We start from the raw sequence: 20,387 nt of genomic DNA, 5'->3' as shown, positions 1-20,387 counted from the left end.
GCTGGGGAGACGGATGGCTCAGATGGCGCTGGGGAGACGGATGGCTCTGGCCGGATATGGCGCACTGTAGACCTGGTGCGTGGTGCCGGAACTGGAGGCACCGTGCTAATGACAAGCACCTTCCTACTAGTGCGGGGAGCAGGGACAGGGCACACTGTATTCTCAAAGCCTACTCTATCCCTGATGCGTGGTACCGGCACTGGTGACGCCGGGCTGAGGACAAGCACATCAGGATTAGTAGGGGGAGAATATACAGTGTGTACAGGGCTCTGGAGACGCACTGGTAGCTTAGTGCGTGGGCCCGGAACTGGAGGCACCGGGCTAAATACACGCACCACAGGGAGAGTGCGTGGAGGAGGAACAGGGCTCAGGATACGCACTGGTAGCCTAGTGCATAGTGTAGACACTGTAGGTACTAGGCTGGGGCGGGGAGGTGGTGCCGGAAATACCGGACCGTGGAGGCGTACTGGCACTCTTGAGCATTGAACCTGCCCAACCTTACCTGGTTGAATGCTCCCGGTTGCCCGACCAGTGCGGGGAGGTGGAATAACCCGCACCGGCCTATGTAGGCGAACCGGGGAAACCATGCGTAAGGCAGGTGCCATGTATGCCGGCCCGAGGAGACGCACTGGAGACCAGACGCGTTGAGCCGGCCTCATGACACCTGGCTCAATGCCCAATCTAGCCCTCCCAGTGCGGGGAGGTGGAATAACCCGCACTGGGCTATGCACTCGTACAGGAGACACCGTGCGCTCTACTGCGTAACACGGCGCCTGCCCGTACTCCCGCTCTCCACGGTAAGCCTGGGAAGTGGGCGCAGGTCTCCTACCTGCCCTTGGCCCACTACCCTTTAGCCCCCCCCCAAGAAATTTTTGGGAGTTACTCACGGGCTTTTTCGGCTTCCGTGCCAGACGCGTTCCCTCATAGCTCCGGTTCCTCTCTCCGGTAGCCTCCGCTCTCCTCAGTGCCTCCAGCTGTTCCCATGGGAGGCGATCTCTACCAGCTAGGATCTCCTCCCATGTGTAGAAACCCTTTCCATCCAGAACATCGTCCCATGTCCATTGCTCCTTCTTTTCCTGTCCCTTTCTCCTTTGACTCCGCTGCTTGGCTCTGGAGAGGTGGGTGGTTCTGTAATGACGGTCCTCCTCCTCTTCATCCGAAGAGGAGGAGCAGGGATTGAACCAAGGTGCAGCGCGTTGAAATGACATTATGAATTTATTTAACAAGACAAAACGAACTATACTTGAAAATGATACAAAATAACAAAACGAAAATAGACAGACCTGAACGACGAACTTACATACAACGTGAAGAACGAAATGAACAGGAACAGACTACATGAAATGAACAAACCGTATACAGTCCCGTATGGTGCAAACATAGACACAGACACAGGAGACAACCACCCACAAACAAACAGTGTGAATGCCCTACCTAAATATGACTCTTGATTAGAGGAAAATGCAAACCACCTGCCTCTAATCAAGAGCCATACCAGGCAAACCAAAACCAACATAGAAACGAATAACATAGACTGCCCACCCAAAACACATGCCCTGACCATAAACACATAAAAACAACATAAAACAGGTCAGGACTGTTACAAGAGGGTTAACCTCTCTGGGATATGCGGGACGCTTGCGTCCCAACTGGCCAACATCCAGTGAAAATGCCTTGCGCCAAATTCAAATAAATTACTATAAAAATTTAATTTTGATGAAATCACACATTCAATATACCAAATTAAAGCTACACTTGTTGTAAATCCAGCCAACGTGTCAGATTTCAAAAATGGCGAAAGCAAACGGCGAAAGCAAACGATGCTATTATGCTATTATCTGAGGATAGCACCCAAGCAAACAAACACAGACCATCATATTTCAACCCTCCAGGCGCGACACAAAACGCAGAAATGAAGATATAATTCACGCCTTACCTTTGATGAGCTTCTTCTGTTGGCACTCCAATATGTCCCATAACAAATGGTCCTTTTGTTCGATTAATTCAGTCGATATATATCCAAAATGTCAATTTATTTGGCACGTTTGATCCAGAAAAACACCGGTTCCAACTTGCGCAACCTGACTACAAAATATCTCAAAAGTTACCTGGAAGTTTGGTCCAAACATTTCCAACTACTTTTGTAATATAACTTTAGGTATTTTTTAATGTACATAATCGATAAAATTGAAGACGGGGATGATCTGTGTTCAATACTGGAGGAAAACAAACACGCCTCTAACAAAGAGTACAGTTCCCTCAAGCCTCATTCTGAACAGTGTTACTTCTTCATTTCTCAAAGGAAAAACCTCAATTAATTTTTAAAGACTGTTGACATCCAGTGGAAGCGATAGGACCTGTAAGAATATCCCTTAGAAATCTGGATTCCCAATGAAAACTCATTGAAAAGAGAGTGACCTCAAAAAAAGAAAATCTATATGGTTTGTCGTCGGGGTTTTGCCTGCCAAATAAGTTCTGTTATACTCACAGACATGATACAAACAGTTTTAGAAACTTCAGAGTGTTTTCTATCCAAATATTCTAATAATATGCATATCTTATGTTCTGGGCCTGAGTAGCAGTCAGTTTACTTTGGACACGCTTTTCATTCGGACGAGAAAATACTGCCACCTATCCTAGAGAAGTTAAATAATGAACACGTAATTTGGAAATTGAAACCAGTTGTGTAAAACAAAGACAAAACAAATGGAAAATGAAAAGTGGATCGGCGATGGCTAGAAGGCCGGTGACGTCGACCACTGAACGCCGCCCGAACAAGGAGAGGGACCGACTTCGGCGGAAGTCGTGACACAGACAGACAGACAGGAACAGAAATACATATACATCCCTTTCCTTTGCAAATTATATATGCATATATATTAACATGAACACATACATGCCCGGATGTCCGGGATTTTTTAGGCCTTTAGTCGCTTATAACCCAACATGTTGTCATAAAAATTATACTATTGTATTAAAAAGAGACTTATGGTGCAAAAAGTGCAGTAAAGTAGGTTAAGTTAGGTTGTTTCATAAAAAGTTGTGGGAGTCTCTCTCAAACACAGCTGTTCACTCCGACATGCTAGCCCCCCCACCCCCCCCCACCCCCACCACCACCACCTTGCATTCTGTCAAACCGTCTTGCCATCGCCACAACCTGGACTGGGGCAGGGTATAAGACCTGTTTCAGAGATTTGTTTCTGAAGACCATTCTTCACAGTAAGTTTTAATATTATTAAATGTGTTACACTTCTTTTCTCTATTTTTAAGTAAATTCTTAAACTCATGTGTAAGACCATGTGCGATTCAACTGTAACTCAATGTTCTTTCTTTTCCATTCGGAAGAATCCTCCAACCAGGGATGCCACGGAGGAGGGGGTCCAGATTTAGGTCACCCGTTACCTGAAAGGGGCCTCTGATTGTGAATGTGGGAGAGGGATCCGCTGCAGTGAGGATCAACATCAAGTCTCAGACCATCTGTCTCAAAGCCAGCTTCAACCTGCAAGCCACGAGACTGTTCCAACAGCGGAACCCTGGGCTAACTACTGCACCCTACCACACACTCATTGTAACGATTCTCGTTGGTGGAAGGAGAGGAGGACCAAGGTGCAGCGTGGTACGTGTCCATTTTAATGAACAAAATAAACTGAACACTGAATTGACAAAAAAATAATAAAAAGCGAGACCGAAACAGTTCTGCAAGCAATACGCACAAACAGAAAACAATCACCCACAACACACAATGGGAAAACAGGCTACCTAAGTATAGCTCCCAATCAGAGACAACGATAGACAGCTGCCTCTGATTGGGAACCACACCAGGCCAAACACAGAAATAGACAACCTAGACATACAACATAGAATGCCCACCCACATCACACCCTGACCAAACAAAACATAGAAACATACAAAGCAATCTATGGTCAGGACGTGACACTTACCATTTATTTATATTCTGTACACACTGAAATTACCTTTGTCTACCGGACCAATGAAATAGTTGTCACCTTACTGCAGTACTAATGTATATACTTTCATATAATTCTATGCTGCTACTGCACTGTACCTTATTCCACTCACTATGCACATGGGCAAACAATGTCCATACTATATCCCTATAGGCAATTTTTTGCAATCTTATTTCCATTTAAGTCTTATTTTCTTTTATCTGCATATTACTTTGTTATGTATTTGAATGCTTTCCTATGTTACTTATTTGATTACTATGTCACTTTTGTCACACTGTGTGAGAAGCCTGCAAGTATATGATAATAACATTTGATTTGACTGGATTTGGATTTGTCGTCACCAGTGGATCCAGGTGACTAGGACTGGCCCTTGATATCTGATATATTTAGCATACACATAATCATTTACAGTACTAATTCACATACGTTTTTCAAATAGCATCCAATGTATCTTAAATAATAAAAATCAATCAATATATACAAATAAGTGGCGACAGCTAGTAGGAAAGTCGGTGGCTTCAAGCTGAAAAAGTGTCTTGTCTCCACCTGGCAGCTGTAGTGTCGTCGGTCTGGAGAATGGCGGGTGGGCTGTGTGAGGAAACGGCACGTGAACAGCAGGAGCACAGCTGCCGCTTGAGAAAGTGACCGATAGCGGGCGCCCCGTGAATGAGGCCAAAGGGCAAAAAAGCTGTCACGGCACTCAACCACTCTGGAGGGACACTGGCCTCCTGAGTGGTTATGTCACGAATCCCGCTTCCTGAGTCTGTTTTTGCCTGTGTTCTGTCCTGGAGTGTTTTTTCCGGTGTCCTGGAACGCACCCTGTTTGGTTGCCGGGTGACGTAGCTTGTTGGGAGATCTCTGATTTACCGCACCTGTTTCCAATCCGCTATCTGCACACCTGGTCCTGATCATCACCCCTCCACTTCATAAGCACTGACCTGACATCCATTCCCTGCCGGATCGTTAGCCATGAACAGTATGTCGTGCCAGCGTATCAGCCTCCATTTTGATAGAGTTTGTTTTGTTGTTTTGTACGTCTTGCTTGCCTTGAACTTACCTCCGTTCTCTCTGTCAACAGTCATTCCCCCGGAACACTCATTCCATCCCTACCTGGTCGTCGGTGGCTTCTAGTTACTCCCTTGGATCTGCCAATTCAATCCCATCAACTCAACTCCGCTGCCCGCTCCGCTACCTGGATCTTTCTATCTCTACACTTAAACTTGTAAATAAATACTCACCTTCGTCTTACACTCCTTGTCCTGGTCTGCTTCTGGGTTCTACGTTAGAAAACCGTGACAGGTTATTGATAACTGGGTTTCTGTCATCCTGTGAAACCAGTTCATTGCTGCTCACAGCTAAATTTAATATTGGAATGTGGCCTACTAAAATCTGATTTATAATATGGTATTTTACCCTTTATATTGCTGCCTGTTGGACTAGGGTCCACCTAATAATGCATTTTTGTATTGATATGTTTTGTTGCAATTAAAATAATAGGTGAGTCCAAAAATGTCTTATATGCTGCTGCATAAATGATGTAATATGCTAGGAAGATATGTATACTGTAGCTAAAAGTAAAACTAAGTGTATGTTGTGTAATAAGATGTTAGTAGCCCATGTGCCTCACCCTAATAATTTGGTCTATTTTCACCTCTTAATTTCGCCTATCTTTACTGTTCTGACTCGGTGGTGCAAATGTAGCTGTTTTTGAGAAATGTCATCTAATATTAAGAGCTTTCAATGTCTGCTTATATGGCCCCATTATTTATCCTACGGTTCTGACTTGGTGTACAGGGAAAATACTGTAAGAGCAGCCCATGTTCTGAATTATGTCACTATACATTTCAAAAGTGCTGAACACATTATATTGACTGCGTCCGTCTTAGCTCGCTCATTAATGTCTTAATCTAAATTACGGAATGCCTCTTATCCACTCATCGTTCCCTAATGCCATAGTTTGTAAATCTCAATTGTCAGTAGAAACTACATTTGTTTAATCAAGTCAGCTATATCAGCTATGTTTTTTAAAAAGGCAGTAAATGAGGCTGAATTAACTGTTTTGCTGCAGACAAGGCTCCTCTGATAGACAGGAGTAGCAGTGGTAATAATTCACTCCATGGTGCTGAAAATAAAGCTCTGCTGTTGGGACAGCCTTTTGTAGGCCCGAACAGTTTGTGGGTACTGCTTGTCGCTGTTATAGTGCACTTAATGTATTGTTTAGTGTTGTGTTGTGGCTTTGCTGGCATGCATCTAAAAAAATGGCGAGTTTGCCCCAACAAGATTTAGATGCTAAAATCGCCACTGGCCGTGCCCTTCGATGCTTATCCTCTCTGGCTGACGAATTTCATAGATGAGGGCTTTTATTCTGAAAGTTCGTGAACGCCAACAAAACCACAGAAGAAGAAAATAAAACGGAACATCTATTTTATTTGTTGCGTTTCAGGAGGACAACTTGTTAGATAGCTAGCTCAATTATCTGCGACGAGCACTTGTTAAATTCACAGATAACCTAATCTGCGTTTTTGATTTATCTCGAAGAGGCTGTTTACACCATATTTCCACGGGAGAACACCTATGGTCTCTGGAGAAGTCGCATGGTTACTGGAGAAGATGCTAGCTATGCGCCAGTTTCTACCTAACACAATGACCAACTACAGAGCTTTCCATACACAACTGTCGTCCATCATGGATGCGTTGACCAAAGCAGCGGTGGCAGATATCTGCGAGCTCGTAGATGACAGTTATGCTGTTTTACAATTGGAAATCTCTCGAAGCCACAAAGAGAATGAGGCATTGAAAAGGAAACTCGAGTTGATCGAGACCATCATCGCGCGTGGGCAGAGAGCGAATATGGCTGAAACAAACCACCAAGCTACGGTTGATTCCCTCAATGCCGGTAAGTGTGTGTGTGTGTGTGTGTCGCCAGCTCTAGCTGAAATTTCAACATGCCTGCAAGGCCTGAAAACTAAACCCCCCCCAAAGAAAATTCGCAGCTAAGAGGAGTTGCCACATTATTCCAATAGGTGTCTCTATAATGACAAAAAACGACTTGCTTTACCTTGTTCTCAGCATTTCTCCCTTCGTTATTGGTTCATCACACCAAATTATTTTAATCTGAACCATAGAAGTGATTGATAGTGAGTGGTAATATGTACCCCCCCCGAACACATTATTGTAAAATAACACAATGTTAAACAGTCACATTGCTCTAATATAATCACATTTTCAACAGGAGTATATAAATCAAAAAGCACCAAACGTTTGCATTTCATATCTTTAAAAAAAAATTAATGTATGGCTGTAGCCTGACGTCCTAGTCATCTATCCCTCTTAGGATGGAAAGAGAAGATATCCATCATGAGTCAAGTACATTGTTTTATTCTACCATCAATTAATCAACTTTTATAATTTTTTAGTCAGTAATGGAGTTAATCAGTTCCTCTCTGTCCTCACCTGCAGGAGACTCTGTTTCTCCTCTGACTTCAGATTTTCGGGCAATGTTAGGTAGCTAGCTTGCTACATACAGGGCTTCAAACAAACTTTTTTCATCAATGTCCCAGAATCGTTCTGAAGTGCAATTTAACTGTCCCAATGAATTTATATATAAATACAGTGCATTCGGAAAGTATTCAGACCCCTTCCCTTTTTCAACAATTTGTTACCTTATTCTAAAATGTATTAAATACATTTTTTCCTCATCAATCTACTGTTGTCTAACCCCATTACGCACAAATTTGCACAATCGCGGCATTCAAACGAGGCTGCAATGAAAACTAAAGAACTGTAGCGACTGTGTTGGCATCACAATCCGGGGTGTGAACTACGTTTCTGTTCAAGCGCTAATTGACATGGTAATAACCCGATAATATTGGAGAAGAGTTGAAAAAACAGACCCCTCTGACGCTGTATGTTAACTTGTGATGTGTCAATAATGCATAATGCAACTCATTCTGTGTCATTCTGTGACACAAACCTTCAAGTAGATATGTAATGACACATTATATAAACTCTTTATAGTGTTTTATTTACATTTTAGGGGTGATAAGTTGGACAGATCGGATAAAAAAAGCAGTTTCCCCACACGGCTGATCTCCCCCTTTCACTATCACGCAGTAGGTATCGCTTCCCCACCTGCAATTTAAAAAAAGACCCGACGGAGCGCATTGCCTCCTTCAATCATGCAGAGACGGGCAGCATGAAGGTCTTGTCTTTGGATTTTGCTGGAAATGGGAGAAATTGTGCTTTACAATGGTATTCATATTACGTTTTTAGAGCACTAAAGTAAGGTAAATTGTATGTTACAGCGCGATGTACAAAATTGTGTTAGTTAACTACAATACCCCAAAAGGACAAAGATAAAACAGGTCATTAGACATTTTTGCAAATGTATATTTAAAAAATAATCTGAAATACCTTATTTACATAAGTATTCAGGCCCTTTGCTATCATTATGGGATATTGTGTATAGATTGATGAGGTGGGAAAACAATTTAATTCGTTTTAGAATAAGGCTGTTGTCACGCCCTGGCCTTAGTTATCTTTATTTTCTGTAATATTTTGGTTAGGTCAGGGTGTGACAGGGGGGATGTTTTTGTCTTGTCTTGGGTGGTTGTAGTGTCTAGGGGGTTTTGTTAGAGTGTATGGGTTAGTGTTGAGTGTAGGTTTCTAGGTATGTCTATGGTTGCCTGAATGGTTCTCAATCAGAGACAGCTGTCATTCATTTGTCTCTGATTGGGAGCCATATTTAAGGCAGCCATAGGCATTGGGCTGTTGTGGGTAATTGTCTATGTCATTGTGTAGTGTTTAGTGTCAGCACGATTTGTTTAAATAGCTTCACGATCGGCAGTTTGTTGTTTTTGTTTTGTCGTTGTAATTAAAAAGAATGTATTTTTCACACGCTGCGTTTTGGTCCTCTCTTCCACGTCAAGACGATCGGGACAGCTGTAACCTAAAAAATTCCGAAGTCGCTGTGTATATATACAGTACCAATCAAAGGTTTGGACACCTACTCATTCAATGGTTTTTCTTTATTTCTATTATTTTCTACATTGTAGAACAATAGTGAAGACATCAAAACTATGAAATAACACATATGGAATCATGTAGTAATTGTTAAACAAATCAAAATATATTTTATATTTGAAATTCCTCAAAGTAGCCAACCTTTGCCTTGACAGCTTTGCACGCTTGGCATTCTCTCAACCAGCTTCATGAGGTAGTCACCTTTAATGCATTTCAATTAACAGGTGTGCCTTGTTAAAAGTTAATTTGTGGAATTAACTTTTTGGGGATGCTTTGCTGGTGACACTGTCAGGATTTATTTAGAATTCAAGGCACACTTAACCAGCATGACTACCACAGCATTCTGCAGCGATACGCCATCCCATCCGGTTTGCGCTTAGTGGGACTATCACTTGTTTTTCAGCGTGACAATGACCCAACGCACCTCCAGGCTGTGTAAGGGCTATTTAACCAATAATGAGAGGGATGGTGCTGCATCAGGTGACCTGGCCGTCACAATCACACAACCTCAACCCAATTTGGGATGAGTTTGACCGCAGAGTGAAGGAAAAATAACCAGCATATGTGGGAACTCAAAGCGTTCCAGGTGAAGGTGGTTGAGAGAATGCCAAGAGGGTGCAAAGCTGTCAAAGGGTGGCAACTTTGAGGAATCTCAAATATAAAATGTATTTTGATTTGTTTAACAATTACTACATGGTTCCATATGTGTTTTTTATAGTTTTGATGTCTTCACTTTTATTCTACAACGTAGAGAATATTAAAAATAAAGAAAAACCTGGTGACTCCGGGATGCTGGCCTTCTAGGCGGAGTTGCAAAGAAAAAGCCATCTGACTGGCCAATAAAAAAAGGTTAAGATGGGGAAAAGATCCTAGACACTGGACAGAGGAACTCTGTCTAGAAGGCCAGCATCCCGGAGTCGCCTCTTCACTGTTGACGTTGAGACTGATGTTTTGCGGGTACTACATAATGAAGCTGCCAGTTGAGGACCTGTAAAGCGTCTTTCTCAAACCAGACACACTAATGTACTTGTCCTCTTGCTCAGTTGTGCACTGGGGCCTCCCACTCTTTCTATTCTGGTTAGAGCCAGTTTGCGCTGTTCTGTGAAGAAGGGAGTACACAGCGTTGTACGGGATCTTCAGTTTCTTGGCAATTTCTCTCATGGAATAGCCTTAATTTCTCAGAACCATAATAGACTGACGAGTTCCAGAAGAAAGGTCTTTGTTTCTGGCCATTTTGATCCTGTAATCGAACCCATAAATGCTAATGCTCCAGATACTCAACTTGTCTAAAGAAGGCCTGTTTTATTGCTTCTTTAATCAGGACAATAGTTTTCAGCTGTGCTAACATAATTGCAAAAGGGTTTTCTAATGATCAATTAGCCTTTTAAATGATTAACTTGGATTAGCTAACACAACGTGCTATTGGAACACAGGAGTGATGGTTGCTGATAATGGGCCTCTGTGTGCCTATGTAGGTATTTCATTAAAAATCTTCTGTTTCCAGCTACAATAGTCATTTACAACATTAACAATGTTCACTGTATTTCTGATCAATTTGATGTTATCTTAATAGACAGAAAATGTGTGTTTCTTTCAAAAACAACCAAACGTTTGTGTGTGTGTGTGTGTACATACACACACAAAAGGATATATGTGCACACCCCTTCAAATTAGTGGATTCGGCTATTTCAGCCACACCCATTGCTGACAGGTGTATAAAGTCGAGCACACAGCCATGTGCTCGACTCCATAGACAAACACCGGCAGTAGAATGGCCTTACTGAAGAGCAAAGTGACTTTCAATGTGGCACCATCATAGGATGCTAACTTTCCAACAAGTCAGTTCGTCAAATTTCTGCCCTGCTCGAGCTGACCCAGTCAACTGTAAGTGCTGTTATTGTGAAGTAGAAACGTCTAGGAGCAACAAAGGCTCAGCTGTGACGTGGTAGGCCACACAAGTTCACAGAACGGAACTGCTGAAGCGCGTAGAGCGTAAAAATTGTGTGTCCTCGGTTGCAACTCTCACTACCATGTTCCAAACTGCCTCTGGAAGCAACGTCAGCAGAACTGGTTGGTTGGGAGCTTCATGAAATCGGTTTCCATGGCAGAGCAGTCCTAGATCACCATGCGCAATGCCAAGTGTCTGCTTGAGTGGTGTAGACCTCATCGCCATTGGACTCTGGAGCAGTGGAAATGCATTCTATGGAGTGATGAATCATGCTCCACCATCTGGCAGTCCGACAGACAAACCTGGGTTTGGCAGATGCCAGAAGAACGCTACCTTCCCCAATGTATAGTGCCAACTGTAAAGTTTGGTGGAGGAGGAATAATGGTCTGGGGCTGTTTTTCATGGTTCGGGCTAGGCCCCTTAGTTCCAGTGAAGGGATATCTTAACGCTACAGCATACTACATTCTTGACGTTTCTGTGCTTCCAACTTTGTGCCCCTGTGCTCAGTTGGTGTGGAAGAACTTGACTGGCCTGCACAAAGTCTTGACCTCAACTCCATCGAACACCTTTGGGAAGAATTGGAACGCCGACTGCGAGCCAGGCCTAATCGCCCAACATCAGTGCACAACCTCACTAATGCTTGCGTGGCTGAATGGAAGCAAGTCCCTGCAGCAATGTTCTAACATCTAGTGAAAGCCTTCCCACAAGAGTGGAGGCTGTTATAGAAGTTAAGGGGGGACAAACTCCATATTAATGCCCATGATTTTGGAATGAGACGAGCAGGTGTCCTCATACTTTTGGTCGTGTGTGTGTGTGTGTTTTGATGGTCTTGTCCATCATGTGTGATTCATTGATGGCACATACTGTCTTCATTACACTATTGTAGCTTACTTAGTTATCAGGCCTACTTCTCACTTTGTCCTAGAACATTCTTCATCTGGAAGGGCTGCCTGTACCAAGCAGTCACATGAAAATCTAAGAAGAGCTGGAAAGATCACAACTGTACGGGAAGCCACAGAACAGTCTGAAAATAAAGAGGTAATAGAAAAAAGTCTACATGAAGCTTTATTAGAGCTGGTTTATGGCTTTCTCATGTTCTGTTTTGCCATCCATGTTTTATTGATGATAAATTCTGTTGAGACCCCAACTTAAAAAACATCAGTGACCACTAGACCGCAGTCTAATGGTTTCCACTACAACCTAACTAAAACCATTACTTGGTGGTTCCATTACATTGAGTGTCTTGGGACATTTTCCATTAGGAAGTAATGATCTCTACTGGTGAAATCACAATGTCTATACCAGGGGTGTCAAACAAATTTTGCCCTGCAGGCCGCATTCGGTCTTCAATTTTTTATTTTATTTTTCTATTTATTTAACTAGGCAAGTCAGTTAAGAACAAATTCTTATTTTACAATGAGGCCTACACCAGCCAAACACGGACGATGCTGGGCCAATTGTGTTCTGCCCTATAGGACTCCCAATCACGACTGGTTGTGATACAGCCTGGATTCGAACCAGGTTGTCTGTAGTGACGCCTCTAGCACTGACATGCAGTGCCATAGACCACTGGCCCACTCGGGAGCCCCGCAAGCTCCGAAGGAACGCACTGAAAATGTGTTTATATTTCCTTCAAAATGTGCTAGTCCTATCTCCATTGTTTTCGGAATTTTAAATCCTCCCTGACCTAACATTTATTTCGGTAATTGTTAGCAAGTTGGACAGAGTGAAGAGATTATTAATATAGTTCCATTTTATTGGGTTTTAGTCATTTCAGTGTGGATTGAAACCATATGCGACCCGTGAGCTGTATGTTTGACACCCTTGGTCCGTACAAAAATTTTATGGTATTAATGTCTTGTTTGTCTTTTACCTTTTTAAACATGACTCACAGTACATGCCCCCAATTTTGCTGCCTCTACAACTCATTCTGCAAACCCTGCATCTTCCTGTATTTTCAATTAAATATGCTCTCTCGCCATATCAGGTGGTTTTGCAGGTACCTGAGGAGGAGAAGATCGGGCTTGACATAGTCTTAATCAAGGAGGAGAAGCTGGGCGGGGACTTGGATAGTAGTAATAACACACAGGATGTTCTGCTATTCAGTGAGAAGGGTAAGTGAAAGGTGTACACATGAATCGTTAGCCAGGTGGAAATGCATGGACGTTGCAAATTCTGTCTTATGTCAATTGCTTTTCTCTCCCCGATGTCAAGTGGTAAAGTGAACTTAGTTGAATCACACTCCTAACATTATCACAGACAAAATGAAGTGTAGGCCTACACAATTTCCCCCATTACTGGCAATATTGCTCCTCACATCAATGCTGACAATCATTTGTCGTGAGCGTTGTGGCCCAAACTGGTTCGACTGCATCTCCCTGACATTAGTTGTAGATGGCTGAGCTACAACCCAATTTGAAATGTTTTTGAGACATAGGAAAAAGCTTTATCTACATTATTATTGCTTGTGTAGGGCAATATGTACCCACACCCTGTTGCCAGCCACATCTCCTACTTCTCCCCTTACAAAACAATGGAAACACAGGTTCATCGCTCTGTTTGACATCCCTATTTGCTCCAATCTCTTCCCTAAGGTACTGAAGCGTCGTATGGTGAAGTGAATGACAGTGAAGAAGGGCCATCCAGAATAACCTCCTCCACCATGACTACGAGGGAGTGGGACAGAAGTGGAGAGGATAGTTGTAACCGATCCGAGCAGGGGAACGAGAGTTCTCAGAGGACTCCCCAGTTTTTGCGTTCTAAGTTCACGGCCGGAAGATGGAACCCCCTGAGCCTTGACTACACGCTGCATGAGACACCCAGTGAGTCTGGGTCCAGTCCACCGGGGGGGAATGATGAAATGGAGACAGTGGAACCCGTTTATGATTTCCCTTCAGAAACCGACACCGTCCCCTCTACTCACCCGACAGGGAAACGGTTTCCCTTTGAAGCAGACAGTAGTCCAAATTCTCTCGCTGGGAATTTCGAAATGAAAAGAGAAGTTTCCATGGTCAGCTCTCTACCCTACGACGTGGAACTGGATATGTGTTCTTCATGGAGCAACCAGGATATGCTGGGAATGGTTTCCATGCAGGACGGGAAATACCTGAAACCGGACCGCAGGGAATTGCTGCTTGACAAGGTTGCAGACTTGAGCTCTGCCCATTATCAAATGACTGCCGCCGGACTTCACGCTGCGGCCAAGTATGACAGCAGAGACAGCAAGCGTTTTATTTGCACTTTCTGCAGCAAGTGTTTTACATCGTCGCGAAATCTGGAGACACACCTGCGGGTTCACACAGGAGAGAGACCATACAGCTGCACCCAGTGCGGGAAGAGGTTCACCCAGTCTGGCCATTTGAAAACGCATCAGAGCGTACACACCGGAGAGCGGCCATTTGCCTGCGAGCAGTGTGGTAAAAGGTTTGCAGGGAAACAAAATTTGAGGTTACACCAACAGAAAAACCACCCTAATCTGTGAGGTGTAAGGCTAGTTGAGGGCTCCACAAACACAGTTATGCCTAACATTTTTAGAACCATTAGACCAGAACCTTGACACTGTTTGACGTCTAAGTTTGAATATTAGTAATGAAGAATAGGCTATTTTGTATTTTCACACTGATGATATGTTTTGATGGATGAACTCCGCAAGAATGGTGGAGGTGAAAAACATGGTCTAACATTGTGATGCTCTAATTTCAATTTTTGTTCCATTTAATTGCCTTTGAAAAGATACAGTTGATAATATTTAACCCAATGAAATAAAGCTATTTGATGAGACGTTATTACCAATGGAATGTATTTTGAAAATGGAATAGTCCTTCCATATAAGTTGTTACGATAATGGTCACACTTTAAATTTACCACAATTCATAAAGGCTTGATAAGAACTATAGAGTGCATTGCCTAATGCATCATATCCTACTATGGAAATTCTCAAAAAAGCTGTGCTTTACAAAGGGTTGTAACGATATAACATTATTAGTGTGATTTCAAGAAGATAACTCATGTCAGGCCAGAACTGTAAGAGAAAATGTGTTCTCCCAGTAAACTTATCTTTTTATAATACAGACGTAGGAACATTTATTTAAAGGATGAGTAAGTTCAGAAGCTAGCAGATTCATTCATTCATTCAACAGCTGCAAATCCCAGTTAAACGACATCAAATTTTGAAGTTCACTTTCATCGTTTTGTCTAAACACTATCATGAATCTATAAAGTTGTTTTGTGGGTCAGTAGCTAGGTTTCCATCCAATTGGCGATTTTCATGCCAAAATTATAAAATCTGCATGAAGAAAATGTGCGTTTTCCAACCAGTGGTCTGTTTTCACCAAACTGACTTGTTGCGTATACAAATCAGTGCCAGATGACGTAGTGCACACAATTTACCTTTCCGTTTAAGTTTTCAGGTACCGAATAAAAATGTGTTCAATGTGTTTCCATTGCATTTTCAACTCTACCGATAGCTTTGTAACAAACTGTGGCATTAAATAGCAAATGTGCCTACTCTGGTCTTGGCACGTGCACTCTAGCCAACAGCTCGCAGATACAGTATGCTAGTCTACATGATGAGATTATTATGGATAAGACTGAGAATATTTATATTTGTCAAACAGCAGTTTGAACAAAATACAATTTCAGCTAAACCCTAAAAGTACAGTATCTAACAAAATAACTACATTATGGCATTCACTAACTATTTGCATATCATAGAAATGTGGGTACATTTGTGGATAAAATTCTAATTTTCTCAACCTTTTAAATGTATGGATTTACCTGTTTACTGAGACCATGTGTTTATTAGCTCAGTTTTACCATAAAACATGCTGTAAACATGACATTTACAACTCCAGGGTCAGAACATGCTCCAGGTCAGATGTGGCTGTTGCACGTCACACATTACACGACATTGGTTGTATTGAGCAAAGCCCCCAGATAGGGCAATGTCATATGTAATGCCACCATTTTATACAGTAGGAATAGGGGATTTGTGAAACATCTATGCTGTTTATTATGAAGACTATACACTATATAAAGCCTTTATAGATTGTAGTTTAAAGTGGGAGCCATATAATTATCACGTGATTGTCAATATTTGGGTTTGGCAGTGTGTTGACATTGAAGGTGAATAACTTCCACAATATGTCTGAAATTAGTGAGTCAGAACAGTGTTTTCTTAGTTCATATGCAATATAAAAAGTCAGGAATAAGTCAATTCTAGCTCACCATCGGGCAATTGTTGAACTTGTGCATTGCAATATATTTCTAATATTCATGAATATCTGTTTTGTAAATTCAGAGTTCCTTTTATAATGCATTTACATAACTGTCACATATTACACTTCACAATTTAAAAACAAGACCGGTATACAGTGGCAAGAAAAAGTATGTGAACCTTTTGGAAATACCTGGATTTCTGCATAAATTGGTCATAACATTTGATCTAATCTTCGTCTATGTCACAACAATAGACAAACAAAGTCTGCTTAAACTAATAACACACAAACAATGATACGTTTTCATGTCTTTATTGAAAACACTGTGTAAACATTCACAGTGCAGGGTGGGAAAAGTATGTGAACCCTTGGATTTAATAACTGGTTGACCCTCCTTTGGCAGCAATAACCTCAACCAAACATTGTCTGTAGTTGCAGATCAGACCTGCACAACAGTCAGGAGGAATTTTGTACCATTCCTCTTTACAAAGCTGTTTCAGTTCAGCAATATTCTTGGGATGTCTGGTGTGAACTGCTCTCTTGAGGTCATGCCACAGCATCTCAATTGGGTTGAGGTCAGGACTCTGACAGAAGGTGTATTTTCTTCTGTTGAAGCCATTCTGTTGTTGATTTACTTATGTGTTTTGGGTCGTTGTCCTGTTGCATCACCCAACTTCTGTTGAGCTTCAATTGACGGGGAGAGAGCCTAACATTCTCCTGCAAAATTTCTTGATGAACTTGGGAATACATTTTTCCGTTGACGATAGCAAGCTGTCCAGGCCCTGAGGCAGCAAAACAGCCCCAAACCATGATGCTCCCTCCATCATACTTTACAGTTGGGATGAGGTTTTGATGTTGGTGTGCTGTGCCTTTTTTTTCACACATGTTGTGTGCCTTCCAAACAACTCAACTGTAGTTTCATCTGTCCACAGAATATTTTTCCAGTAGCGCTGTGGAACATCCAGGTGCACTTTTGCCAACATCAGACGTGCAGCAATGTTTTTATTTGGACAGCAGTGGCTTCTTCTGTGGTGTCCTCCCATGAACACCATTCTTGTTTAGTGTTTTAAGTATCGTAGACTCGTCAACAGAGATGTTAGCATGTTCCAGAGATTTCTGTAAGTCTTTAGCTGACACTCTAGGATTCTTCTTAACCTCATTGAGCATCCTGCGCTGTGCTCTTGCAGTCATCTTTGCAGGACGGCCACTCCTAGGGAGAGTAGTAACAGTGCTGAACTTTCTCCCATTTATAGACAATTTGTCTTACCGTGGACTGATGAACATCAAGGCTTTTAGAGATACTTTTGTAACCCTTTCCAGCTTTATGCAAGTCAACAATTCTTAATCTTAGGTCTTCTGAGATCTCTTTTGTTCGGGGCATGGTTCACATCAGGCAATGATTCTGGTGAATAGCAAACTCAAATTTTGTGAGTTTTTTTTTTATAGGGCAAGGCAACTCTAACCAACATCTCCAATCTCGTCTCATTGATTGGACTCCAGGTTAGCTGACTCCTGATGCCAATGAGCTTTTGGAGAAGTCATTAGCGTAGGGGTTAACATAGTTTTCCCAACCTACACTGAATGTTTAAATGATGTATACTTAAATGTTTGTCTGTTCTTGGGACTTAGATGGAAATTTGATCAAATTTTATGACCAATTTATGCAGAAATACAGGTAATTCCAAATGGTTCACATACTTTTTCTTGCCACTGTATAATAAAGAGAACATATCCACATTTATCTGGTTCTTGCCTGTGCAGCTTCAGGGGTTCCACCTGCAGTATTTGTGTGATGAGAACACAGGCTGTCACCAAAGCTGCTGTTTTAAAACTTGGGTACAGGAAGCATCTCTTCTTCGCACCTTTCCTATTGTTTGCAGCTAGCTATTCTCCAGGTGGAGAAATTCTTCGCACATTGGCATTTCCAAATCCATAGTACCACCCAAATATAATTTGACATTTTAAAGTGTCAAACAATAAACTGTAACAGACTAGCCCTGAAAAATGAACAGAATACCCGGACCCCATGTGGAATTCCAAGGCTTTGCACAAGCAGTTTGCATCCTGCTTTGGTGTGTTGACCAAGGCAGCAGTGGCTGACATCTGTGAAGTTGTTGAAGGTTACGCAATTTTGCAATTAGAAAGGAAAATGAGGACCTATAATTTCCCAATGAAGCGATGGGAAAGCGAGAACTCAAGCTGTTGTTACAGAACCAGTCCCACCAGGTGATGGTCTCCATCCAAATCAGTCGCAGCAGGAGAACACTGGTCATAAAAGTAATGGCATAACAATAACCGCTGGAGATTGAAGAGGTCAGTTGAAGATGAAGAGGTCAGTTCCCATGTTTAACTCCTTCAGTTGTACAGTGCATTCTGAAAGTATTCAGACTCCTTGACTTTTTTCACATTTTGTTAAATTACAGCCTTATTCTAAAATGGATTGAATCGGGTTTTTTTCTCATCAATCTACACACAATACCCCATAATGACAAAGCAAAAACTGGTTTACAGAAATGTTTGTATTAGTGATGCACCAATATGACACTTTTGGCCGATACCGATATCCGATATTTTCCTTGCCAAAAAAAACAATAAGGATATACCATAATTCTTGCGGCCTTTTAAGCATTCTAGTACAGTTAAATAGTTAACACATACACATGGACGCAGCGGTCTAAGGCAATGCATCTCAGTGCAAGAGGTGTCATTACAGTCCCTGGTTCAATTCCCAGCTGTGTCACATCCGGCCGTGATTGGGAGTCCCATAGGGTGGCGCACAATTGGGCCGTCATTGTAAATAGAATTGGTTCTTGCCTAGTTAAAAAAAGATTACACACCACACTGAACATAATTTTATTTTGTTGGCATTTATGTATGTCCCCATTACCAGTAAAACATAATCAAAACCTATTTCTTTCACTTACTTGCTGTGCTGTTTCATTGTTCATTTGTTCAGTCGTTTCATTCTCAACCAGGATTTCTATGGAACGTTGTTTGGGTCTTTGCGTGTCAAAAAAGATACATGTAAAATAACACTATTTGACATGTCAAGTAACACAACATCAGTAGCTAACTATATAGCTAGGTGTCATCTAAAATAACCCTAAGTTATAAGACAGTTCTTATTTGATTTATGTTTGTCGGACCCATCTATGTGAAGCTAGCCACAATAAGGATTAGCCACAATAGTGGACTTTGTGGTTAGCCTTAAATAATTCTACGATTTGTATTAATTTGCATCAGACAATGACACACTTTTATTTTGAGGGGAAACTGCAAATTCCACATTTGTGCCTAATCCTCATTGTGGATAGCTTCACAACACATAACCCGGTCTGGTCGAGCCTCACTAGCCAGATGAATGTCACGCCCTGGCCTTAGTTATCTTTGTTTTATTTATTATTTTAGTGAGGTCAGGGTGTGACATGGGGGATGTATGTGTTTTGTATTGTCTAGGGGTTTTGTATGTAATGGGGCAGTGTCTAGTCTAGGTGTATGTATGTCTATGGTTGCCTAGATTGGTTCTCAATTAGAGACAGCTGTCTATCGTTGTCTCTGATTGGGAACCATATTTAGGCAGCCATATTCATTAGGTAGTTGGTGGGTGATTGTCTATATGTAAGTTGCCTGTGTCTGCACTTATTGTAATTATAGCTTCACGTTCATTTGTTGTTTTTGTATAGTTTGTTTAAGTGTTCTTGGTCTTCGTTATAATAAATAGAAGATGTATTGTTATCACGCTGCGCCTTGGTCCTCTCTTCATCCAACATACAACGATCGTGACAGAATCACCCACCAAACAAGGACCAAGCAGTGTGAAAGGGAGGAACGGAGACGATATAAAGGTAACGGGCAGCAGCGGCAGCAGCAGCAGCAGCAGCGAAGTCAGGATTTATGGACATGGGAACAGAATCTGGACTACACTATTTGGGAGGAGATAGACAGGTGGGCGATCGACCCAGGGAGAGTGCCGGAGCCCGCCTGGGATTCTCTGGAGCAGTGTGAGGAGGGATACCGGCGTATGGAGGCAGCACGGCGGCGCGGTAGGAAGCCCGAAAGGCAGCCCCAAAAATGTCTTGGGGAAGGCTCTCGGGGAGTGTGGCGAAGTCAGGTAGGAGACCTGCGTCAACTCCCCGAGGAGAGCGAGAGTATGGGCAGACACCGTGTTATGTGGAAGAGCGCACGGTGTCTCCTGTACGTGTGCATAGCCCGGTGCGGTACATCCCAGCTACT

General features: G+C 42.3%; 1 protein-coding gene across 1 annotated transcript; it reads left to right on the top strand.

Annotated features, from left to right (window-relative positions):
- The first annotated feature begins 6,348 nt into the window (after positions 1 to 6,348).
- si:dkey-7l6.3 (uncharacterized) lies at positions 6,349 to 14,723 on the top strand. Its single transcript, XM_055886037.1, has 4 exons — positions 6,349 to 6,864; positions 11,864 to 11,976; positions 12,926 to 13,052; positions 13,533 to 14,723. Exons 1-4 carry the CDS (start codon positions 6,543 to 6,545, stop codon positions 14,417 to 14,419), a joined length of 1,449 nt encoding a protein of 482 aa, XP_055742012.1. The 5' UTR covers positions 6,349 to 6,542; the 3' UTR covers positions 14,420 to 14,723.
- The last annotated feature ends 5,664 nt before the right edge of the window (positions 14,724 to 20,387 follow it).

Source organism: Salvelinus fontinalis, chromosome 28, assembly GCF_029448725.1.
Source record: "Salvelinus fontinalis isolate EN_2023a chromosome 28, ASM2944872v1, whole genome shotgun sequence".
Taxonomy (NCBI): Eukaryota; Metazoa; Chordata; class Actinopteri; order Salmoniformes; family Salmonidae; genus Salvelinus; species Salvelinus fontinalis.
The sequence above is the reverse complement of the archived record's forward strand: the minus strand, read 5'-3'. Positions and strand labels throughout refer to the sequence as shown.